General features: G+C 41.1%; 1 protein-coding gene across 1 annotated transcript in view; it reads left to right on the top strand.

Annotated features, from left to right (window-relative positions):
• Positions 1–25,956, top strand: part of adgrb1a (adhesion G protein-coupled receptor B1a) — a 105,927-nt gene that overhangs the window by 20,988 nt on the left and 58,983 nt on the right. Inside the window, exons 2-13 of the mRNA XM_061081375.1 lie at positions 9,817–9,975; positions 10,710–10,814; positions 13,412–13,579; positions 14,016–14,180; positions 14,798–14,962; positions 15,391–15,555; positions 15,675–15,776; positions 15,909–16,015; positions 17,046–17,240; positions 17,566–17,634; positions 18,771–18,879; positions 24,313–24,456. Of these exons, the coding sequence (XP_060937358.1) occupies positions 9,817–9,975; positions 10,710–10,814; positions 13,412–13,579; positions 14,016–14,180; positions 14,798–14,962; positions 15,391–15,555; positions 15,675–15,776; positions 15,909–16,015; positions 17,046–17,240; positions 17,566–17,634; positions 18,771–18,879; positions 24,313–24,456 (1,653 nt within the window). The remainder of the gene's footprint in view (positions 1–9,816; positions 9,976–10,709; positions 10,815–13,411; positions 13,580–14,015; positions 14,181–14,797; positions 14,963–15,390; positions 15,556–15,674; positions 15,777–15,908; positions 16,016–17,045; positions 17,241–17,565; positions 17,635–18,770; positions 18,880–24,312; positions 24,457–25,956) is intronic.

Genomic DNA, 25,956 nt, shown 5'->3' with positions numbered 1-25,956 from the left:
GAAAAACCTTTCAAGTCTTTTCTTATCGTTCCCTCTGAAATGGGGCATCCATCTTCGGAATTGAAATGTCTAGTTGGCTGACCTGCACCTGAAACCAAGGAGCTGCCCACATGATATGTATTTATAGACAATAGGTTTGGGCAGGGAGTTTCAGAGATGGCGCTGCTGTGGAAGGAGAGGGGGGGGGGGGTAATGGTTTGTGCTCCATGTCTGATGGGGTTAAAAAGATGGCACAGCGTTGCGTCGATTCAAGGATGGGCTGGCGTGTGGGAGATTAGCAGTTCAATTGACGGTTTGGGTCCGACAGATTATGGGGAAACCTGGTGGAAGGATGTGGTACCAGTCGGGAAAGAACCCTTTTAATTTAGGTGTGGATACATTTCTTTTCACTTTCTTTAATATTTTTTCACTTTCTTTATTATTATTACTAGATATTGATATTGGTATTTAAAAACGAATTATGTTTTCAACAATCTTCATGGATTTAGATGAGAAATATCAGGCACATATAGGGGACTAATATCTATGAGTGTGTGTAATTTGCTGCAGCTTGATTGGATTTAAAGGGACTGTTGGCCCCTGGTAGAGGTCTACACTCTACTGAGTGCTATACCAGGTATTTCTTTCCCACGCACAAAGAAAATATAATCAGCCTCAAAATTTTGAGGATTTTTTTTTTTTTAAACATCATCAAACCATCACACTCAACTGTTTATAGCGTAAATATCCAACTTAAATCCAACATAAATAAAGTGTAAAAGCATAGTCCCAAGGTCCAGTAAGCAGCTTGGTGATTTTAGTCATTTGATAAAAGAACCTTCACATTTCTAGTGAGGGGACACACTAGTGATGTAGTGGCTGACTATTCAAGGGTCATATACCCCATCATCATCCTTGGTAAAGATGTGCAAAAATGTAGAAAACATATCATTCAAGGAAAAATCAAGCATTGACTATTTTATTAGCACTGACCTTCTTCTTTGACAATAGAATTCTTTATTTAGCCAGGCTTTTCAGGTAAATTGGGCACAGAGAAAGAACCTCGACCAGTAGATTGACTGGGCTAATTGGACGTAATGTTTGTATATGCATGTGAATCTATTTAAATACTTCGAGGCGATGCAAGGCGTACATTTGTAGCCTTTGCATCTGTTCTCTGAATGATTTAAGATAAAGATTAAGATACATTTATTTGTCCCAAACACATGCACAGACATGCACAAGCACACTCATGCAAGGAGGGAAATTTAACCTGTGCTTTTAACCCATCTGGTGCAGGACACACAGAGCAGTGAGCAGCCATGTACGGCGCCCAGGGAGCAGATGTTGGGGGAGTAAGATGCCTTGCTCAGGGGCACTAGACAGGGTAGGGAGAATCCTCTTGGATTTTTGGACAGATCAGTCCAGGTTCGTCTTTTTGTTTTTTCTCCGTGGAGTCGAACCAGAGACGAACCAGAGACCTTTTCTGCCCATAGTCCAAGTTTCTGCCTCTAGTCCACTGCCTCTCCAATTTATAGATTGTTCCACACTCCATGTAAACAAATACAGTTTAGTTTAGAAATGGCAGAAGAACTTTATATTTTGTCTAAAACAGCAACACTGAGTCAATTAATCAACTATTTAATTGACCTTTAGGTCCTTGGTCAAGTCAAAATACAACAAAACATTTTATGGTGAAAACTTCCCAAGTCGGAGACGGTATCTTATCCTTTTTTCTGACAGCAAATTGAATATCTCAATAGATTTGGACATTAAGTTGGCTATTCAAAGATTTAATATGACCAAGATATTCAGATATTTACTGATTTGCAATAATGCACAATGCAAACAATTAATTTAACAAATATTCAACAGACTGATCAACAATGGAAATAATAGCCAATGTTCCTTCTGGATTACACTGTGTTTTGTTATAGCTCAGATATCTCTGATCAGAGAAATGATTCCAGTGCGGTGGGAAGACGTTGTGTAAAAGCTGCAGTGACGGCAGCCTCATCCTGCCTGAAGGAACGCTTAACTTGCCTGAAAGAATTACAGCTTTCAATGGAGAGATTGAGAGTCTCGTGATGATCTAAATGCTGTTTCACAACCAGCTCTTTCTCCCTTTCAAGACTAAAAGAGCGGAGGAACTACAGGCGGAACTTGCTAGGATTTCTTCTCAGTGTGGAGAAGGAGGCGGAGAAAGAGGATGTAACAGAGACTAGGACTTGGATGTGAACCAAGGAAATGGGTTTTATTGAGGTTTTTGTGTTGCTTTGGTCATGTTTTCAAGTATGAGAATTCAAGCACAACAGGAAAAACAGTTAACATGATAAATGACCATCAAAAAAAAACTCCATAGAAATTAGCATCTTCACTGGGTTGCAACGGATACGTTCCACCCCCTCCCATGAGACCGCTACAATGCTCCGCCCCCAAAATGTATCAATGTGCACTGACTGACGAATGCGAGAAGACGATTTTTAAGTGACCTGCCTGCTAAATTCTGACTATTGTCTCTGCTTCAGCTGTTCGTGTTTCACTGGCTCAAGAATACTCGGTTCATGTGACACCCGGGCAGGGTGCTCGCTGGCAGGCAAGTCAGTTAGTGACTGACAGGTACGCCGGCCAATAATTTCCTTCAATCGTATTCATTACAGTCCATCAAGCGCTGAAGTCACCAGCCTTTTTTTATTTTTAGACATCTTTATTTATTGATTGATGGCTACGTGCTTACAGACCATTTCAACAATTAAGGTTTCAGAAACCATTGGGAACATTTTGATTCTATCTGAAACCCTTTCTTGCTGCTAGAAATACTCACTTGAGCAGCATATGGGTTTTGATTCGCTTGAGAAAGTAGTCCCCAATCAATGTGCTCTTTGTCTTTTGCAGTTTGTCCAAAGAGCCATAGATCTACTGATGTAGGCCATTAGTGAGCCTGTTGGGAAATTAAACTTTATACAGCGGAAACCGGATATAGTGATGATAGAGCTTTCTTGAAGAATACTGTACTTTCTTGATTCTTGTTGTTCTGGTTCTGTATGCTTATGGTTGAATGCACTTATTGTAAGTCGCTTTGGATTAAAGCATCAGCTAAATGTAATGTAATGTAATTTAATGTTATGATCACCGATATAGTCATCAACCGTTTTCATATGGATTAAAAAGTTTGGGACAGAATGGTTACCATTGAAATGCTGATAGTTTGGTCAAAGTGATTAAGACTCCAATTACAGTGTTTATTTGTTTTCAGACATGTTTGGACTGGAACAATGTTTTACCAGCTCTGTTAGTACTTAGCTGCTCCTCACTGTGTCTCCATAATTCTCGCTGTGCACTGCCAACTGAATAAAGCCAAACCAAGCGCACCCCGCCATCTCCTCCGGCTCTCCATATATTGACTAGGTTTATAAATTCAGTTGTTTTTACCCAGTCTGAGTTTACACATGTGTCTGATGACAGTGTTTGTGTGTGTGAGTGTGTGTGTCTGTGTGTCAAGCTGAATGAATGAATGAATGTTTGCAGCTACATAGAAAGGTTTTACTGATTGAAGAAAGGTATCTATCACTGTGTGGTGATCAGTGTCGATATTTTGGAGTCATTTCAAACACATTGACCTTTTAACTGGAGCGGGTCAGGGAAGTCAGCTGAGTTGGTGTCGGTGTGTCTTTCTCTGTGTTTGAGAGACCCCGTGGGAGAGAGAGAGAGAAGTAAGTGTGTGTGTGTGTGTGTGTGTGTGTGTGTGTGTGTGTCTGTGTGTTTTTATGCATAACCGAGTGCACAATGTGATATCACCCTTATCAAAAAAATCACTGTAACCTTTCCCTCTAGTTCAGGGACTATCATATAGAAGCTACACAATATGATTTAAGTAATCAACCGCTTCTATTAATCAATTTGGCTGGAACAAACGTGATCACTTTATGCAGTTTCCACTGTGTCTGTACATCTGAACCTCATTATTAGAACCAATGCACTCAGGGTGAAGAACCACACACAACGTCGAGAGGTTCTGGTGTTTTCACGGAATTTGTTGACAAAGACTAAAGAATAAAATACGTAGAATAAACCCACCAGGATGAGGCTTATCATTTACTCTAATATTTTACATTTTCTGTGATTGGAAATTTGGCATCTTTAATTAAGAATAATTGGTCCTGCTTTAAGAAACAGGGTTAGGTCAAATTGAATCTCTGTGGTAAACAGAGGGTACACTAGGAGACAGACTGATGGAAGGTTAATGTTGGTAAATGCTTTTGCTTAATGTCAGAGATGGCCTGGCAGGGGAGCTGAGGGGGTGCTGGGTGTTCCGCGGTGGGTTCACCCACAGGTTAAGCTTCCCGCTACCGGAAGAGATTGATCGATGGGATGCAGCTGTGGTGATGTGCCGTCTTTTCAAGTGTATTTATTTATGTTTTTGTTGTTTTTTTTTGTGGGAAATAGAAAATATTCCATTGGGAACATATCAGATCTGAGTAAAACTGTTATACACACACACATATATATATAATTAGGTGTACTAAGTAAATTGCCTGTGGGTTTCTTACTACTGCGAGTCACATGAAACACGTTCAGTCCTTTTAACAGAGCATTCAGCACATTCAAAGAAATATCCCACAGTGCGTATTATCTTAGACAATTGGAAATGAAAAGAAATTTAAAATATAAAACCAAATGTAATTCTCTCTTTCATGAAGAATATGCGAGCATTTTCATTGATGTGCAATTCTATCGTCGCTTCACTTTGGCACAAGTCTTTATGTTTTTTTCCCCCTCTTTCCATTTTCCCCTCTCTTCTTATCTGACCCAACATTTTTTTTCCCTCTTTCTGTTCCTGTCTCCCTTCATCTCCCTCTGTCCTCCCCCCTACTTTCCTCCTCCTTTCACCGCCTGTTATCTCCACCATGCAGTTGACTGCTTCTGTCCTCTGGGTGTCAGCACTCGCCTTATCCTTCATTCAGCCACATGCAGCTTTGTGTGAACCAATCACCCAGTTTCCTGCCTGTGTTTCATGTTTCCATGATGATTCTCTTCTTCTCTTGTTTCTGTCTTTCTTTACATTTATCCCCCCACACCGCAACCATCCGCACCGCCCTCCCCCAGTCGCCTGCTTGTTGCAGTTCTTCCACAGAATCGTACTTCATTTCACCGATCCTCTCCCTATTACACACACACACAGGCATACACACACACACACTCGCACACATACTTCATCAATAATTCTGCAGTAACCCTATCCATAACTGTGTTGTTTGCACGCGTGTGTGTGTGGTTTAGATGTGGGGGGTGAGGGGGATGGCAGAGAGTGAGAGTGGAGTTGTAATGGGAGATTCCCAATCCACTCATCCCACTGCTCCAAATAGGAGGCAAAGGTGACTTTCAGGAAGTTCATTATAGACACACTCCCACAGACACACACAAGCAAAAAATTGTATAATTCACATGCATGCATAGAATGAGCTGCTAAGTGCACAGAGTAATTGAAGGGATTGTGTGTGTGTGTGTGTGTGTGTGTGCGAGTTTGTGTGTGTGTGTGTTTTAGAGAAGACTGAAGGTCAGTGTGAAAAGGGGATTTTGGAAGGTGAAGGAGAGAGGATGAGTTTAAGGATTACTGGGGTAACTCTGCAGCAGCTCCTGCCTGCTACCAGGGGTGCTCTGACAAAAGACCCCCCTCTGAATTATTGAGAACATAATGAAATGTCCTTGGAGAGACAGAAAGACAACACTGTGGCACACGCCTCCCATTTCGCTCCTCCTGCCTGAGTCTGATGATTGGGCAGGAAAGGAAGAAAAAAAAAGTTCAGTCCTATCATCTCTTCTTTTATTTTCCCTTTAGAAGAATGAGTCTTATCTTTAAATGGACCCTCCCCCCTCGTTTGATTTTTTGCCTTGCCAAGCCTTCATTTGACAGGCGCTTCTGCCCTTTGCTCCAAACCGCAGTTAATCTCCCTCTGTATTCATAAAGCATATTTGTTCACAATAAACCCTGAATGATTCAGAGTCGTGGCTGAAGGTTATTCTGCTGGATCAGGTTCACTTCAGTCCCCAAAACAGGGTCTCTGCAGAGAGAGATGCGTTTAGGTACACTTTGGAATGACTGCCTGTAAAATTGCACGGCTTGAAGGTCAGGAAAATGGTAGGTGGGCACTTAGCAGACATATTGATTTCTCAGGGGTGAATATTTTATTCACAGAGCTCTCACTAACATGTCGAACTCAGGCAAAATAACAAAAGAAACATAAATTAAGGAAACAACTCAGGCAAATAAAACAAATGTCGGTATGGCTTCACGTCAATCGAAATAATCAAACTCCTTATTGGAATAGTTTAATTCACAGCTTCAGGCAGAACCATAACAAAGCTGTTTGACCTCCTCAATGATCTCAACACAAAGGGATCCACATTGGTGGATTCCTTCACAAGCTCATTTACATTTCTGAGAGCACAAGTTCAAACCATAGACTGTATATGGGTTCAAACCTGAAACATTACATATATCTGAACCTAACTTAAGTCTGTGTGTTAAATCCACTTATGTGCTCTGATGTAAACTGTAGCACAAACTATGCTATGTCCCAATAGCAATCATCACTTAAAGTAAAGTTAAAATGTAGAAAAGAATGTGGTGTGGTGTGTAAGATAAACATAAAAGGGACAAGTTTTGAGGGAAATAATTGTGTTGATTATTCCTTTGTACGAGCTAATTAAATCAAAGTTTGGTTTTAAAATAATCTATAAATGTGCTTAGAATAAAGTTACACTTTTGTCAGTTAACCCAACAATTAATGTATTCAGATGAAACAGTGGTCAACAAGAGCAGGTGAAACCCAAAAGACAAAATAATTCAAATATATGTATGTGATATATATTTATTTATATAGATGTTTTTTCTTTCTTTTCAAATAGTAAGTAGTACTTTTCCAGATCAGCTGCCCCCTTTCTGCAAACCTTAATCCAACAGGTGGAAATGCATTTAATTTGTAACATTGTCTATATTTATATCAGGCAGTTTTGTAGTCTTGTGCTTTACAGTATTCACCCATTCACAAACACTTTCATACAGTCAGTCAACCACTCACACACACAGATGTCAGGGGAAATCTGGGGTTTGGTACCTTGCCTAAAGACACTTCAGCATGCGGAATGGGAGAGACTGGGATTGGACCTCAGACCTTATGGTTAGAGGAGCCACAGCCATCCCTATGCTGGGGACTAGTCTGTGTATGACAGGCAGCAGGACGTTTATGTGGGAATGAATCTAAATACACTTGAGTGTGGTAAAAAAAAATACATATGTCAGTCACCATTGTGGCTAATTTCATGCTTTTGGACAACAATGGAGCACTAGACTCATGATACATGATACAAAGCATCATAACCAGTTATTGACATGAGCAACCACTGCTTCTTCCCCCACGTTGGACACAACCAAACATTATTTGCTTGGACAACACCGCACAGTACAAAGAGACATGACAACAATGCACGATGGCTCTTTTTACTCAAAATGAAAAGGGCTTTGTTGATTGACAGCTGACGAGTATGTCACTGTCCTTTAACAGTTCCACTGGGACATTTTCAAATTCAACTCTGTTCAAATTCAACCCGTCCCAGCCACTCCTCAGAACAGTTTTCTGACATCCAATAAAATATAGTCTTGTAATTTTTTTGTCATCTATGATAGTGCAAACTCTCATAACAATTAGAAAGTATACGATAAATAAACATTTATGCGAAACCAGATAGAGGGACAGTGCAATGACCTTTTCAAGCAGCAAAACTAATTCCCGCCCTGAACACTGTTGACCTTACGTATTCCACAAACAATGACAAGGTCTGACCCTGTTATTTTGTCTTTTAATTTCCTGTCTGCACTGGTGTTAGAATGTGTCACATTGGGTAGATAGTAGATTGTAGATCTTCTTCCTGTGATCACCTGCCGTCTGCATTTTATCAAATATCTTGTATATAAAACAACATGAATGACTGACAGAGCTGGAGGTAGATGAATCTTTCTTCATCAGCAGTCTGATAAACATCAAGATTCATTTATATAGTATTTGTATCATAGGACATTAGGAGTGCTAATTTGTATTTGTTATGTTTATAATAGTAAAGCCGCTTTCAGACAGAATAGAGGGGCTGAATGTGTGAACACAAATTTCCAAGTAAGAGCCTCCAGACTTTCAACGCCCAGTCCATTAGTAAAAAGTCTGTGATAGGGGGGTGTACAAGCAGTATAAGTGAAGCCTTAATATAGTTACACTATAACACACAGTCTGAATGTGACAAAGGCTTATGAATGTGTAGCAGGCTAAGTTAGCATTAAACATATTGATACTTCTTGTAACGATAGAATCATCAGGCTCATTTAGCCGCTGGAGCTATTTGTTTACAAATTAATGCTGAACGACATAAATTTATGAAATTGATATCTGTGCCATATATTGTGTTGTCAGGTCTTGTGGTCCCCATGTGATATGTGTTCCCAGTTTTGAGTTATATATACTAGGCAGTGGAAAATGATCAATTCAATTGCCAAACCACAATCTACATGTCTCAAAGCATTTTACATACTAAGGACCTGAAACCAAAAAGTTCTCACAATGAGCAAACACTGTGGAGAGTAAAATCTGCCTATTAACAGGAGGAAATCTCCAACAGAATTAGAGTCAATGTGCCATCCGCCTCGACAGGTTGAGGGTGAGAAGAAAACGAGCGATAGGACCTTTTGCTGGCGGCCACAAGATCAACCTCATTAGATTAAAACTGGAAAAGGAATAAAGGAGAAAAAAAGGCAGGCAACCAAAGGTCCTAGTTAACACTCGACAGAGAGGCCGTAAACACACTGTGCTTAGTGGATTGGTAAGTTAAAGTGAACGCCTCTTGTCAGCGGCCTCCCTCATCTGGGCCCTCACCCCAGAGGAAATTGATTTGGGAGTAATTAACAACGTGTGTGTCTGGATGTTGGCCAACTTCATGTTCTATTCATGCAGATTAATACATATTTGTCGTTGCCTGTGGGGGCTGAAAGGCATCTGTCTGTGCCATTAAACATTCATGAGCGTGCAGGATGCCGAGAGAAAGAGCCATTCAGCGGCTCTTTACCCGCTAACCCTCCATATCAGCACACATCTTAATGGAGCGCATTAAATCAGAATGGTCAAACAGGGAATTTCGCTGCGACAGTGGCATTCATCACACCTGTTTTAAAGGACAAATCTCCCCTCGCATCCTCTCTCTCTCTGTTAGATACCATCAGCCTGTTATCCAGTGCAGGAGTGTTGTGTTGCAGGTTTACACTGAATTTACCTGCTTTACACTGCATCCGAGGAAATTCTCCTTTGCATTATTTTACACACAGGTCCTTACATTAGTATGGGTGGTAAGCATGTGCATTCTCCGTGTGTGGCTTTTGTCATTTAGGAAGATAAATACACAGCCATGTTATGGCGCATTTCTTGGCTTCCTTAACCCAGTGATGTATTGTGTATAGAATTTCTTGTATGTCGTCATGAGCTTCCGAGTGAAAAATGGTGGTGTTTTGAATCAGTATAAAAAAAAATCTTTTAGTTGAAGCTGTAAAAAAATGTGTTTTCACAAGGTAACCCTCTTTCGCAGCTTTATCATATGATCCCAAAAATACATGGTAGCACATTTGGAAAATATATTTTCTTAGTTGCTGTAAAAGGAACTTAAGATTAAAATGTGAGTCTTTTGCCTGATTTCTTGGGCTGACCTGCTGAGACTCTTTGGTCCACCACTCAGCACTCTGATCGGCGATGGATAATTAAGCAGTGTTTTATAAATGATCACTACTGTGTGTGTCCATAGGTGGCTGGAGCGTGTGGAGTGTGTGGGCGCAGTGCAGCAGTGAGTGCGGCGGTGGGATTCAAACCCGGACCAGGACCTGCCAGTCGCCCCCGGAGGAGTCATACCTGTGTGAGGGTGTGGTGGAGGAGGGCCGGCCGTGCAACTCGCAGTCCTGCACCGGTGAGCTGCTCACTCAGTGGGTGTGTGTGGGGGGGTTTTGTGCATTTGTGTGTACGATACATCCATTTCTGTTGGTGTGTGCCCTGGTTCCCCTTTGTCGTTCAATATGACTGTGTGGTCTTTTCAAAGTGTGTGTTTACAGCAATCTTTTTCAACTTTTCCTTTGTGGCATCATGTCCATTTACTCGTGAAACCATCTTCTGTAAGTCAGTGTTCTGACTTAAGGAGTGCATGTTGGAAAGGGGACTTTGATTGATGAGCAATAACAATGACATGGTCAGCTGTTTTCAAGACCATGCATGCACAGTATGTCAAAATCATTACACCCACAAATGGCTAAAGGGACACAGGAAATCAACATCTGAGCACTAACATGAAGAGACTTCAGACAGGATAAAGCTTTTTATGTCTAAACACCTGCGTTTTTACATTTCTGTTCCTCGAATAGCTCAAAACCGCCGACAATCTTTGGATGTGTTTTTTTCAGTTGGTCAAAATAAACATCAGCAGCACAACTGCATAAACATCAAATAAGAGATGCACACATTTACAGCACATCGACACCGACAGCACAACAGAAGTCCCAAGTTTGGCTGATGCTGTTTTGGGTGACCAATCACGTCACGGTTGTGTCCCAAATATAAGCCATTAATTAAGGAGCTTAAGTTGCTAACCCGACCCCCAACCCCCCCTCACCCCCTACCCCCACCCCGGCCTTGCCTCACCCCATTTAGGCAAAGGTCGCCATCCCTCTCGCAGCCAATCGCTTCGCTCCGTGGACAGCCGCAAGCGTGATGACGTAGACAAGCCGCGCAGTGGACCCCAGAGCCCTCAGACAGGTAAGACAACAGGACGCAGAGGGATCCCATGCATCAGTCACATCAACAGCTTGGGTGACCACAACACTTGTGCAGGACATACATTCAAAATAACAATCCATAAACTAGAGAGTTCCACACACTTGTAACATACACATCTATCAAAATCTCCCAATGTAGTGCCTCGTCCGAAATGGACTAATTCCAACATGGACCCTGACTGAACATAGTGAAGTTGTATTTTATGTGAGGTCATAACAGGACACTGCCCTGTGTGTAAAACACGATATGAAACGGAGTCCTCCCTCTCTGTTAAACTGATACTCCACCCAGGAGCAAGAGTAGCAAGCGCTCAACCCCTTGTAAGCTCAAAGAAACTGTTCAACAAATTGGCACAGTGTTTATTCACTACTTTGATGTTTCCAAGAGTTCGAAACCAGTCTCATGTCTGTGTGGTAATTATGGAAGCATTGACAACATGTGTTTAGCCTTAACAATAATAAATACATTCAGATAAAGATAATTCAGAAAAACTTGAGTCTTCTGTGCTGGGTTGCTTGATAGTTTTAGAAGAGGACTCCGAAGATAACAAACATGGCAACCTTGCAAAGCTCCAGCAAGTCACTACGGCCGAGTGGTGTTTGCCATGAAATTGTTTTAGTATGTGAGCTAGCTGGTCTATTCACTGCCTGGCTCCGGCTCCATAAATACACAAACAGAGGATAGGTATGGATCTTCTCATTTTACTCTTGGAAAAAAAGTGAATAAGCCCATTCCCCAAAAAGTTGACTATTTACTTTCTAGGGTGGCTGTGAAATCGTTGTGTATTTCTTGGTCAGCTGTTGTAAAAAAGATGGTTTCCAGTATAATTTAATGATACAAAATTTAGCTTTTTTTCGTCATTTGATTGGACATGTGAATAAAAACACTGTTTCAGTCCAGATCAAGAATAACCATTTCACATTGGAATGGAAAAAATGACTAACTCTTGCAATAACGGCAAATAATCCCACATTTCTGTGTCCAGTTTTGTGAGGACTGTGCTAGAAAGTTAAGTTTATGTTAATAACTGACTCTTAGAGAGAATAAACCTTCATCTGCAAACAGCGTTGCAGTGTCCCATTGTGATGCTAACAGATGTTACACTACTGCCTTTAGTGGTAATGTTATCTTAATGTGAGGTTACCTCAGTTTCTTTGAGGCTCAAGCTGTTTCTTCTGGTTGGTGGTTTTCTCCCCAGTGATTCGGTGGCTTCAGAGCCTTTCTCCCAGCCATTCTACACACTCAGTTTTTCTCTAGAGTTGTACTTAAAGTGGGTCCACATGTCAACCTGCTTTGTTGCCGTCATGTTCTTTTCTTTCTTAAGTCGAAATCTTTTCATTAAAGTTTTACGCAGCATAACAGAAGTGCAGTGCTTTTCGGTTCACAAGAAGAAAAAAGGGGATCCAGTTAAAGTTCACAGTGATATGTATATATATATATATATATATATATATATATATATATATATATATATATATATATATATATAAAGAAAGGGACATTTAGACTGTGCAAATTAAAAACTGGAGATTATATTTTAGTCCTCGGTTTTTTATTCAACAATATTGTATGATAATATCATCTCAGTTAATGTTTTAGGATGTGTTATCATTGTCTCATCTTAGGCATGGGGAAAAGAGTCGTTGAAGGACTCATATCTTCATAGTTTTTGTTAATGAGGTTAACACTAGTCAGTATTTTGCCATATGTAACAAAGTGAACATGGATGGACACAGGAGAAGGGGATCATGTTGCAGTAGTTTCTGATTAATGTTTCTCTTTTGGAAAACGTTACAACTGATATGAATCTAAATTGTGTCGAGCCAATGGCCCTTAAAAAGAAAAACAAACTTGTAAAGCTTACAGGGGATGAACGTTTGATACGACATTATCATTGGGTGAAATATTACTTTAATTTGCTAATTGATTTCTCACACCCTGTTTAGTTTTCTCCCTTATTCTTCTGACTACCTTTGTTCCCTTATGGGTCAACTGACTTGGGAGTCATGACCATTGAAACGATGACTGACATATCCTAAGCCAGTGGCATTGACTTCTGGAAGTCAATGCAGAGGATATGACAGCAGAGCCCCATAGATGTAAACAAAAGCTGGGGTCCATTTTAGGGGCCGCCTTCTCTGAAGGACACAGTGTGTGACATTGGACAGAACTTCAGAAGGTTGCACCTGTCTCCTTTCTAAAAAAAGAAATGGTCTGGAGAGGATTTAGGCCTTCTTGCAAGTTCCTGTCATTGTCTTTTGGACTGACCAGAGTGCAATGGTTTGGAATCCTGAGGGCCATCAATGACCACATTGTGTCTGCAAAAGAAGCCTCAATTTATCAGCCACATTTGGGAGATGCTTTGGAATCGGACAGCGTTATGCACCTGTTCAGTCTCTAAATGAGGCAGCCCCTAAAATGTGGCACAGCTAAAATCTACCCTTTATCACACCCTTCCTCGTTTGCCCACAGAGGCTGCGTCCTGCATGATAATTAGTTATGGCCCTCTCCTTCCCTTTTCCTCCTCCTCTTTCTTTCCCTGTCCACCAATCCTTCCCCCACCCCTTCCTCCTCAGTAGACTCAGCTTCAGGTGAGGAGTGGTCAGCGTGGAGTGTGTGTTCTGCCACTTGTGGGGAGGGCTGGCAGAGTCGCACTCGTTTCTGCGTGTACTCCTCTTACAGCACCCAGTGTAGTGGGCCACTGCGAGAGCAGAGACCTTGCAACAACTCTGCTGTGTGTCCAGGTAAGCCCCCTCATTCCCCCTCCAGTGCCACCATCCTGCACTCGCCCAGCCCTTTCCTGGACCCTGCCTCACCCATACAAGACCCACCTGACTCCTTTCCTCAGGCACTTAGCAAACGTTTGGCCCTTGGGATTATTTTCTACCCTCACGTTACAGGAAGGAATTTGCCTGCATACTAGACTGATTCTCAGTATCATAAGAGATGTAATGGCGTTCTCAGGCTCTTCTTCATCGAAACAGGAAGGGAGACTCCTCACCTTAGAAGTAATAGTACTACAGGACAATGGATCAGTATAGATGATGGCAGTAAAACCAACAGAGTAACTGATAATTGTGGATACAGTTTAGTGTCTCAGTGAAGTTTTCTTAATTTGATGTGTTGAGGTGGCCTGTGTTTACCTGTCTTTAAATTATACCCCAGCTGCTCTGATTGCAGTGAACGGTACCTGGGACGAGTGGTCACCGTGGAGTTTATGTTCGTCAACCTGTGGCCGAGGTTACAGGTCTCGAACACGGAGCTGTGCTCCCCCTCAGTTTGGGGGAGTTCCCTGTGACGGCCCGGAGAAGCAGACCAAATTCTGCAACATAGCTGTCTGTCCAGGTAACGAACACAGTAACCTAATCGTAAAGGGGACCCACTTTAGTTTCAAACAAAAAGATTGATGACACTACCAGACTAAGTTGCTGGCTAGGTGCCTGTACACTAACAAGCAATTTCTTTTTTTGTTGAATCAGTACTTTTCAGTGATGTTTGGTGTATTTCAGGATCTTGAAACCCCCCCCCCCCCCCCCCCCCCCCAAATACCCACCATTGTATTTGGCTGTCTTTGACCAACAATGTTGTAACATTCAAGAAATCTGCAATCAAGCAAACACCATTATGTATTACCTTGAATTGCCTCTTTGTTCCTTTGTATGCTTTGCCTTCTAGCATGTTCACTTGGAAAAGCTATAGACACCTTTGCCTTTAACTTGCTATTATCTAGTTTGTTTGAACTGAACCCTGACAGTTCAGTGTAATCTAATGTAATTCAAGGATTAACTCAACAATGTAGTGGGTAATGCACATAATATCTCAGCTATGGACATATTGCAGTGAATGATTTTTAACTCACTATTACAAAAACACAAGGAATGCAGACAGACTCGATGCATCCGAAAAGAACAATAACTTTTCTTTTCTCCCTCTTTGTTCGTGGGGACCCTGGGTTTCCTCAGTGGATGGATTGTGGAATGAGTGGTCCAACTGGAGCTCCTGCTCTGCCTCCTGTTCAAATGGGACCACGCAGAGAACCAGGGAATGTAACGGCCCTTCCTACGGAGGCTCGGAGTGCAGAGGAGAGTGGCTGGAGACTGTCGACTGCTTCCTTGGGGAGTGTCCGGGTATGAGAAAGGGCCACAGCTACATGTATATCAGAAATATTTGCCATGGTCTAATCAATTATTAAAAGCATAAAAACAAGCTGATACAGGGATACAAATACAAAACAAAGATTAAGATTTATAATCCACAGAGCATCAAGACAGGTAAACAATGCGGGTAAAGCAGCATGAACAAGTTTTAGTATATACATTATTGTAAAGCTTATTCCGCATTTCTATTTCTAATTACTTTTGTAACCAAAACGGTATAATGTTTTTTCAAAAGTGATCGGCAATAGTGTTAGGTAAACATCCTGCCATGTATTGTGTTTTTGTATAAATATTTTCTATCGAATAGAATACAACTAAAATACTGGGATGGTATATATGACTGGTGTGTGTGTGTTTCACTGTCCTTAATGGAGTTATTGTTGCATTCATTATGACAGTGGATGGCAAGTGGCAGCCATGGTCTTTGTGGTCGGGCTGTTCTAAAACCTGTGGAGGGGGGAGCCAGCAGAGAAACAGGATTTGTTATGGGCCCTTTTTTGAGGGGCAGACTTGTCCTGGAGAACAAGAGGAGGTCCGGCTCTGCAATGAAAAGAGATGTCCGGGTGAGTGCATGGAGAAATCTGCTTGCTTTATCTGCAAATTTACATCATTCCCTACTGGAAGCAGAGTTTTCTTGTGTAAGAGTTTAAACTCATTTCCTGTGTACTTCCTCTGTGAACAGAACCTCATGAGATTTGTGGTGAGGACAACTTCTCCAACGTCATATGGAAGATGACCCCAGCTGGGGACACAGCGGCAGTACGCTGTCCTCCTAATGCCATGGGTTAGCTCACACAATATATACATTTACACATATGCCATGCACACAACTCAAATGTCCACCTGTACTTTCAGTAGTCGGATTAGAGAAACATTTAGCTAATATAGAACTCTTATTGCATGTGACCCTATGCAGGGCTAATCCTACGCCGCTGCAGCCTGGATGAAGAGGGCGTCGCCTACTGGGAGAATCCCACCTATATGAAGTGCATCTCCAATGACTATCGCAGTATACAAACTCTGGTGAGAATCAAATTAAACTGGTTCAATGCTTGATGTATTTTGTTTTGTTATTGGCAGAACAAACTCCACGAGGTGGTGAGGGTTGTTGAAGTGCACCAGAGACTGAAGTTCACAGAGAGTCCAATGGGGTGGTTAGGTTAAGACAACAAATGTATTTTGAGAACATCTTCTTCTGTGGCCGGAGACATAATGTTTTTCGGCTTGTCTGTCCCGTTGTTGTTAACGCAATATCTCAAGACAGCCTTGAAGGAATTTGCTCAAATTTGGACTCAAGGATTAATTGGTTAGATTTTGGTGTTCAAAGGTCCAAGTGTCCTCACAAAACATATGTTTGGCCTCTGGACTTTGATATCTCAAGTCTTTCTTGTGGGAATTTTTTTCACATTTTGACCAGTTGTCACTTGGACTCAAAGATAAACTGATTCGATTTTAGTGATAGATTTGAGTGAAGTATGTAGACGGAAACTGTGTGCTACTGCCATGCAGTAGTTCTAGTTCTGAAACTGTTTAAATGAATATAACCAATGAATCATCATGCTTAATTTAATTTTATCTAAGATTTTGCTTTGTTTTCACCTTCTCTCTGGTTCATCAGCTCAGCTTTATGAGGCTCTAATTCTGGAGACTGTCAGTCTAGTTCTGTTCTTCCATTGTTTGAAAACAACAAGATAAAGACCATTATGTTGCTGTTGTTCAAGTTCTTAATCTCAGAAATCATTTTAAGATTAAAAATACTATATTTTTTTAACAGGGGGCCATTTAGCTCTACTTTTTACCATTTAAGTTTATTTCCTAGGCTTGATCGTTAGAATTTAAATTTCAAACACTGGAAAAATAAAGCATTCTACACCATGTGACATATTGCAACCGATCCAAAAATCTATATAAACATATCATCATTATGGAAATAAAAACTACAATCTGGTTGGAATTATGATTTGTTGAAACAACACTTTGTACCCCAAGCTGTTACCATTAACAGAGATGTGTTAAGTAAACAGAAGCTATTTCCTTTCCTCTTATCTCTTAGACACGGGAGCATTTGTCCAAAGCTCAACGCGGCCTTGTGGGAGATGGAGTTTCTGATGTGATGACCAAGCTGAGAGTGACGTCCAGTGATGGGACCAGTTACAGCGGGGATCTGCTGGCCATCGTGGATGTGCTGAAGAATATGACGGAGATCTTCAGGAGGGCGTACTACAGCCCCAGCAGTGTAGATATGAGGGTGAGTGGATATACTCTCTGGATTTACTGCAGTGCTGTTTGAGGGTGTTATCTGCCCATGCATGTCACCCAGTGCAACAGTGTGACTCACTTATGAGTTTTTCATCGTGTTTTGATAGCAACAGAGCTCATACAAAAAAAGAAAAATAGGATATATGAAGCGTGGGATACACATGAAACTTGTTAGTTTGATTCATTTATTGATGCTGTGGGTCTTTTCATTTCACAAGTAAAAATACATACTATAACCTGCTTTATCCTGTAAATAACAGTCTGACTTTAGAATTCAAAGATGTTTATGTGACATTGTGTGACTCTTCTTTCAGAACTTTGTGCAGTCTGTCAGCAATCTGTTGATAGAGGAGAACAGGGAGAGATGGGAGGAAGCACAACTGGTTAGTGTCACACCGTCTTTTCTTAAACCAGCCACAACTGTAATCACATCTTTTGTCAGTGCATAATAATAATAATAATAAAAATAATTATAACAAGCCTGAAGCTGTAGATACGATGAGTCATGTACTGGGACAAAGATGCAGGTGGACAACCAGCCCACCTGTATCTTTGCAGACTGACGGAGGTAGATGGGAAAGAGAGCTGCTGAAGTACAGAAATAGCGACAGCTAATGAGTTACCAAGTCAGCGCAAACACCTACTCACCCATCTGCTGCACTTCCAACCATCCATCCAGCCGCTCATCCTGTTCTCAGGAGTGTCAGCGAGCAGGCATCGCAATGACTTTAAATAAACCACCCTGGTTCATCAGACTTATATAAAACAAGAAGTGAGACATTTGTTCCACAACCATGAAAGGATTAGCTGTTATTTATATAACATATAATGTGGTATCTCAGTGCCAAGGCATCTTCATGCCAATACACTCTTATTTTATTATTATAGTTTATATTTACTTAATTATTCAAAAAACTGGTAATTTCACCGATTGTTGTTTTCAGTGTGCCTGCAATATGTTAGGCCTCCTAAATGGCTATTAGGGTAAAGTGTAACCTGAGAAAAAATATAATAATATCCAAAATCGAGAGGGATCTTTTGTGGGTCATGACTCACCCTTCCACAACATTTAGTGGAAATCGGTTTGGGTATTTTTTTTAAAGTAACCATGCTGATAGACAGACAATCACTAACATACAAAAACAGCGATTAATACTAATTGCCTAGGCGGAAGTAAAAATGTAATATATTCTGTAAAAAGGCTTCTGCCACTAAAGTGAAGACAATCAATGGAATAATAAATAAAAGATTATCATTGTAGTTGAACAATCCTGTCATATTGGAGAAAGAACCCCAGGCTTGACATCATTGATTAGTTTACAGAGAACATGTTATCCCCATTTAAAACAACTGAGACTACGAAGTGCATCGCATGGAAATGTGTATTATGAGAGGTTGCAGCACTAAACCATTGAGGAGCAGTGCGATAATATGCCACAACTTTCTTTTGTTTGCACAGCTGTTCAGAATCTTCACCAAATCCGTAATCCCTTTCTTTCATGTGTCTCTGTTTTCTCAGCTGGGACCGAACGTCAAAGAGCTGTTCCGTCTGGTCGAGGACTTTGTGGACGTCATCGGCCTGAGGATGAAAGACTTTCAAGACATGTATGAAGTCACTGATAACCTAGGTCAGTCTTATCTCCATCCAAGACATCTCCAAGGCTTTATGTGCTCATCAGAAAAACAAAAACCCTGCCATCTCAGCTTTTCTGTCAATGTAGATTGAACTACAATAGACACGTATAAGAGAGAGGGAGGGGCCGAGTGAGCTTATAGTTAAACAGACATTTTATGTGCTTTAAGTTTCACTTTTAGCTACAGCAAGTGTTGTTACTTTCAGAGAGTCTTATGTGCTGATGTTTTCAAAAGTGTTGGTGTGGATGTCAGTAGGGCAACAAGAATTTCAAAAAATTCAGTGCTGCTACCTCGATTTAGAAGAAGCTTTTCTTTACTTTAACTATAAGGATAAGATTAAATAAATGATTAAACCCACATGAAGTAGTAACAGGCTACGATGAATATCAGATATTTGTTTAATGTATGAACATGGAATATGATTAAGATCTTGCCCAAAGGCTAATTTTATTTAGAGAATAGTCAGAATCGAAGCAGAAGAGGTGGAGATATCATGAACTTCAGTCCCCAGTGTGCATCAAATCCTACGCAGCCCTAGAAGCGAGTCAATAGCGTGCATCAGCCCCTGCCTGGTTAACACACATCTGTAAAGCTCCAAACCTCCAGTGTGTAACGCAAAATTTGTGTTAAAATTAAAGTAAACTGATGGAAACAGGAGGACATTTCTACAACTATTCTCACAAACTGAAAAATTAAGATTAGTTTAATTATTTTCATGTCAAATTTACATAGTTTTGTTTTATGTGTTGTTTCAGCAACGTTGAATTTTTACTGTTTCAAATATATCGTTCAGTTAAAAGGAAACTACCTTGAGCACAAGATATGCAAGAAGAGTTTAAGACACTCATCAAATTTCACATATGGTTATCAGACCTTTTGATTTAATTACTTTATTTATACGGACACTGCACGTTACTGTACGTGCCTGTAAAAGTGTCAGTGTGAGTCAGTTAGATAATTTATAACAGTGCAGTCCTGTGACAAGATGTTCTAAAACCAATGGAGCGACAAATTAAGAAAACCAAACGTTCTGCAGGACGGCAGAGTGTTGACAACAGCAGCAACAAAATCAGCAGGACAGGAAGCAAGAAAACATTGATGCAACACTTTAATAACCAATAACCATCTGCTGGTACATGAGGCCATGGAACGCTGTTTACAGCAACACGCAATAACCACACAGTGCAGTTATACATTTTGTGTAACATGTTAATAGGCAATATTATTGATCTTGATGAAGTTTTTGAAAATCAAAGAAAAAATACAAATGTAAAAACAGGTAATACGATACATTTACATAATGTGTGAATACTAGAACTCCCTAATAAGAGTTAACTCATTAAACCCAAAAATGCAAAATGACCTGCAGGAAAGGAGGAGCAGGCTTCAAGACTTTTTCAAATGGATTTACACATGATTTATGACACCTACACATTCACAAATACCTGCACATTGTTTCGGTTTGGAGTCAGTCTGTGCAGGAAGAATTATTCATCTGCAGTTGTTCATGTTACATATTATCAAATCGACAGCGTTAACGTTTGCATGTGCAATCGAACAATGAGAGCACATCCATCTACAGTCATTTGTTATTGTGCATTGAAGACAATTCAATTTATTTGTGCGCAGAGGACAATACCCACCTAAAGAGAAATTTTTCAATAAACGTTAACATATTCAGATTAATTAAATAAATAAAGTAATTATATTTGCTATGACTTTTCAGGTTAGAAATACAGTAGATCCTTTTAATTATATAACCGATGTGACTATACCCTAAAATTGAGTATCACTAATAATTGTTACCAGCAAGTCCAGCCAAGTAAACCATGGGAGTCTGAACTCATGACAATGACTGACTCTTATTGGGACATCTGTTTTAATTTTTGGGGGAATTTGAAAATCCTCTCTATTGACAAATTTTGATGATAATATATTGATGCATAATCTCTCTCTCTGCTGCATTCAGTTTCTGTTCCTTTGTATTAACATCAACAGAACAACTTATGGTGAATGTTTTCCTCCTCCAGGGCAGCATGTCTTTAGATGTGTCTCTTAGGATTCTAAATCCACATTCACATCAACTTACTGCCTCCCTCCACTGCCTAGGAACTGTAAATGCTGTGTTTTTCCTCAAACAGGGGAAACCAATGTATTGTAGTCATCACAGCGCCTCTGCTGCTGTCTATGACCTCCAGATAAAAACAAAGGCAGAGTTTGAGTTGAGTCAAGAGAGAATATGTGGGAATTGAGGCCAGCTGAGAGGTCCTGTTTATAGCGCTGCCACCTCGCTGTCTGGTGCCAGATAACCGCCCACACCAACAGCGTACCTCCTCTGGCGTATCTGACCTCCTCGCTCCTCCCACACCTCAAACATAAGCGCAGCCACGCACAGAAGCGCTCATCTATCTGCCAACTTATAGTCTGGTCAGAGTTTCTTCCTCCAAACTCATCAAATACTTAAGTTATATAGGAGGTGGGAAATCCCCCGAGCTGAACTCTTCGAGGTGGACAGAAAGAAACAAAGAAAGACAGATCCATTATTATTCCCATACTGGGAAAATAATACATGCTAGGGATTGTAAAAAATATTAAGCAATAGTACTTATATAAAACTACTCCTAATATATACAGACAACATGCACTGATACTGGAGGTACAGCACAGTTAGAAAGGGTGTATGGGCTCTCGAAGCACAAAGTCAACAGTGAATCTTACAAGACGAGTTATGCGTCATTGCCTGACTTTGAGGTCCTGTGTTTAAGAGCTTTCAGACCTTAATTATTTCGGTTTTGCATACATAGTCTGTATCCCTGTTTAGTCCCACTACTGCTCGAGGTTATTAGGGGCCCAGCAGCTCATCTTTGCAGTCTAGTAGGTTAATTTGAACATGCTGACGTTATACGAGGTACACATTTTAGATAAAAGTATGCTGCACTGCTTTATTCAGAAATTTGTCTTGCATATGAGTTCATATAAAGGACCATAGTTACTACATAACATTACATTACATATTATTTAGCTGACGCTTTTATCCAAAGTCCCTTAGAATAAATGCAGTTAATCTGGAATCATCTGGGTACAAACCCAGATCATCAAGTACATTAGCTTCAAAAAGGCAAACTACAAAGTGCTACATGTTAGTAAAATATGTGCAACTAAACTTAACAAATATACTAGACAATATATAAATGCAACTAAACGTTTTACCCTAACCCTTTTTTTTTTATATAAACACCAGAGTTGACGATGGTTATTAGACATCATCTTTTTAACCAAGGTGTAGTCGGATGTCTCTTTAGTTTGCAGCGAAGATGTGTAGACTTTCTGCTGTCCTGACGTCAATGAGGAGCTTGTTCAACCATTTAAGAGACAGGACAGCAAACAGTCATGATTTTGTTGATTGGCTAGCTGTCCCTCGCAGAGAGGGAGCAGCAAGCTGATTGGCCGATGTGGTGTGGACAGGCGGGGGTGCAATTCCATATAAAGAAGCCGAAACCACAAATGTGTTCTCAGGGCTTTTGGCACTCATCCTCATTACAGATAAGGGAAAAATGAACAATATACTTGGTTTCAGATTTTAATATTTAAACCTCCCTCGTATTGAGCAAATAATCTACATAACAAGGGGCTGCATAGCAAAACGAGCCTGCATGACCAAATCTGTCACATTTACATGTAAGAGTTTAATATGCATGTTTATGTAATTGTGCATTGTAGCTAAGTAAATAGATATAACATGATCATTACGTACACTTAACAAGTGCTTTATTATGTACACCATACTAATCCTACTAATGTGCGTTAAGGAGCCTTTTCTCTGCAAACAGCCTTGGCTCTTTATCAATTCCAGAACATGTTGGACACATTCCTGCTCCATGTTGACACGACTGCATCACAGCGTTGCTGAACATTTGTCAGCTGCACATTTCACGCTGCCAATTTCCCCCTCTACTACATCCCAAGGCATTCTACTGGATTCAGATCTGTAGCGTGTCTCATTTCACGTTTGGTCCATATTTACACAATTACAAACTATGTCGAGTGCATGAGTGGGCTCACACGAAAGGCAGGATCCACCAACCTATTTGATAAGTTGTGGAAATGGTGACACTGAACTGAAGCTGCTGCAGTGGTTCACCCTATACTGCACTCATTTCAGTAAGAAGTGTTTTTCTTTCCATCAAATCCCACTGTAGTTAAATGTAAGACATGTCTATTTATTGGGTTAAATGAATAGTCTGTAGTGATTTGGTAGTGGCACCACGTCGCTACACATGTGATGTGATGCGTGTTGGACAGAGTAAGGACTCACACAGAGAGGATGGAGCATCAGACAAGCTGTGTGTGCTTCCACCTAAACACACAAACTGTCACAGATGTTATGTTGAACTATGTTTGTTGTAATGAATTTCGTGGGTGATCGCTAGCTAGCAAGCCTACACTGATTGTGCTTTCCAGTAAATGAACAACGGGTGAGTTAGAGTCCAATCTAGAATCTGGTGAAAGGGGACATTGATATATATTCACTGAAGTCACTGTCATATTCCTGAAACTAGTTTTTACTTTGTTAGCATTATCCTGCTGGAAAAAGACGTTAGAAAATGATAAACTCTGGCTTTAAAGTGATGAACAATCATTCTTTGAAGGGGCCCAAAGCATGGCAAGAAAACATTTCCCCCTCCCCTACTATTACACCAACACCACCAGTCCGGTCTGTCGCTGGCAGTGCTTGTTTCATGGATTCATGCTGTTGGAGCCATATTCTGACCTCACCATCTGCAGCCTGAGCAGAGATCCAGTCTTCAACTGCCCAGTGTTGGTGACCCTATGGCCACTGCAGCCTCAGCTTTTCTCAAAAACCCTCAAACCAAAAGGCATCAACAATCTGCCACAGTCACAGATCACCACTTTTCTCCATCAATGATGATGATGATGACATTTCAGTCGGACAATCTCGCATTTGAAACTTTTATTGCAGCAGCAGAACATAGTCAGAGTTTGGCGTCTTGACTCTGACTTCATCCCTTCCCCAGTTAAGACTGCATTATTACCATGAGGAGTGATGAGCAAATATATTGAAGCCCACATCACACAGGTGGATGCTGAGGAGGTGGGTCAACAGGCAGCAAAAGGAACGCAGGGCAGCAGAGGCATTGACAAGCAAAGTGAGAGAGAGGAAATATTTGGAGCTTAAACAGGTCACCAAATAGGGATGGTGTGTATTATAGAGAGTTGTGGAAAGTGAGCCTGCCTGAACTAGCTCGCAAGAGTCGCTCTATTAACTGAACACCTGTATGATTTTTTGCACTGCTTGTAATTTGCATGAATAGTTGCATATTTACAGGCGTTCCGAATAGAGTGCTTGATGAGCAGTAATATTAACTGTAATGCATTAAAAAGTTTCTGTTGTTTTTCTGCCCAAGTTTTAAGCATCCACAAGCGTCCAGTGGCGGGCCATGCAGACATCAACTTCCCAATGAAGGGCTGGAGGGGCATGGTGGACTGGGCCCGCAGCTCTGAGGACAGAGTCACCATCTCCAAAAACATCCTGACCACTGGAAAGCCAGGTGAGAGCTTAACATAGGGCTGCTGCACAGTAGAGGATAATCAGTAAGTGTCACCAACAGGATGTTGTGTATTTGTACACCTACGACCAAAGCAACAATACAACTCACCTCCAGCTAGTGCTGCAAAATTTTTACGCCAACTCCGCCTCCTCAGCCTTTATTTCATCCACATTTTTCCCCCTCTTTTTATTGTTTTTCGCTTCAAAACAGAACACAGGATGTCGGTTGTCCTCCATGTTTATTCTATTCTGTAGTCACACGCACAACACACGCTTGTTTTCCACACTCCAGTTCAGAAGGCAGCAGTCATGCACAGAAGGATTGTTTTTAAACTGCCATTTAGGAGGAGGAAGAAACACGCACGTTTATGTGAGATCCCAAGTCTCTATAATCCCCACTGTAAAATCGTTTCCTGCAATAGGCAAGGGTGTGGTCTAGGGCTGGGCGATATTGGAAAAAATGTTATCACGATATGTTTTTCCATATTGATCGATCTCGATTCTTATCACGATATGTAGCTTTTGATCAGTTTCCTGAAGCCGTCCCTCTCCACTGTGCTCAGGGGCATCATATCTGTAGCTAAGCAATAAGTTATAGCGCTCGTTATATTTTTTCCCCGCTTCGATTGTTTTCATATGGGGCAATGGCTGCAAAACACGACTGGATGGACTGTTGTTTTGCTAACATAGCGATGCTAACATTAGCGATGCTAACAGGAGACGTAGTGGTCTTGCCTGTGTCTTTGTTTGGTGTCGTGCAAACTTGAGCCCGCAGAGTCAAACTCTCTGTGTAATCACTGGGATGGTGCCGTCTCAGGTGATTGAAAAGGTTTGTGGTGTTTCCCGTCCTGGCTGGTACCGACCGCCGGCATATTTTGCAGACCGGCGTCGTCTGCTCCTCGTCCTTTTAGCCGTATCCAAACCACGTCCACACAACTGACGTTACGTTACGCTTTTTTCCGACAATGTCTTCGGTGCCGGTTGATGTAGTGATGTCGCTCTCACATTCGGCATTATTTTCGCTGTCCCCGACTTCAGTTTCACTCATTTTTTCTCCTTTTTCCAACTTTGTTCTCTCTTGTTCTCTCTCTCGCAACTGCAGCTACTCTCACGATGGGAAGTGGGCGTGTCGTGTCCTGCCTGCAGACTGCAGCCGGCATTGTCCGACACTGTTGTTGCGCTTACTTTTGCCACGTGAGATCGAATACATGTCACGAGGAGATAATCGAAATCGATCTAAATTTTATCGCGACCGAAAAATCGCCCAGCCCTAGTGTGGTCTGACGTTCTGGCCCAATTGTCTAGTGTGTGTGTTCCGACAATTATAAGATTAGAAATCTGTGAAATCTGTCATTATGTCTGTGGTCTCTCACGTTTAAAAAAATCAGTCAAGGGTGGAAAATCCTCCAGTTTGCACCAGGCCTAAGAATACAACAGTGTTTACAACCATTGATCTGCAAAGCAACGCAATCAGCTTAGACAAGCACACACAGACATGTTT

The sequence above is a fragment of the Limanda limanda genome, chromosome 11 (assembly GCF_963576545.1).
Source record: "Limanda limanda chromosome 11, fLimLim1.1, whole genome shotgun sequence".
Taxonomy (NCBI): Eukaryota; Metazoa; Chordata; class Actinopteri; order Pleuronectiformes; family Pleuronectidae; genus Limanda; species Limanda limanda.
This window is presented reverse-complemented; position numbering and strand designations above follow the sequence as displayed.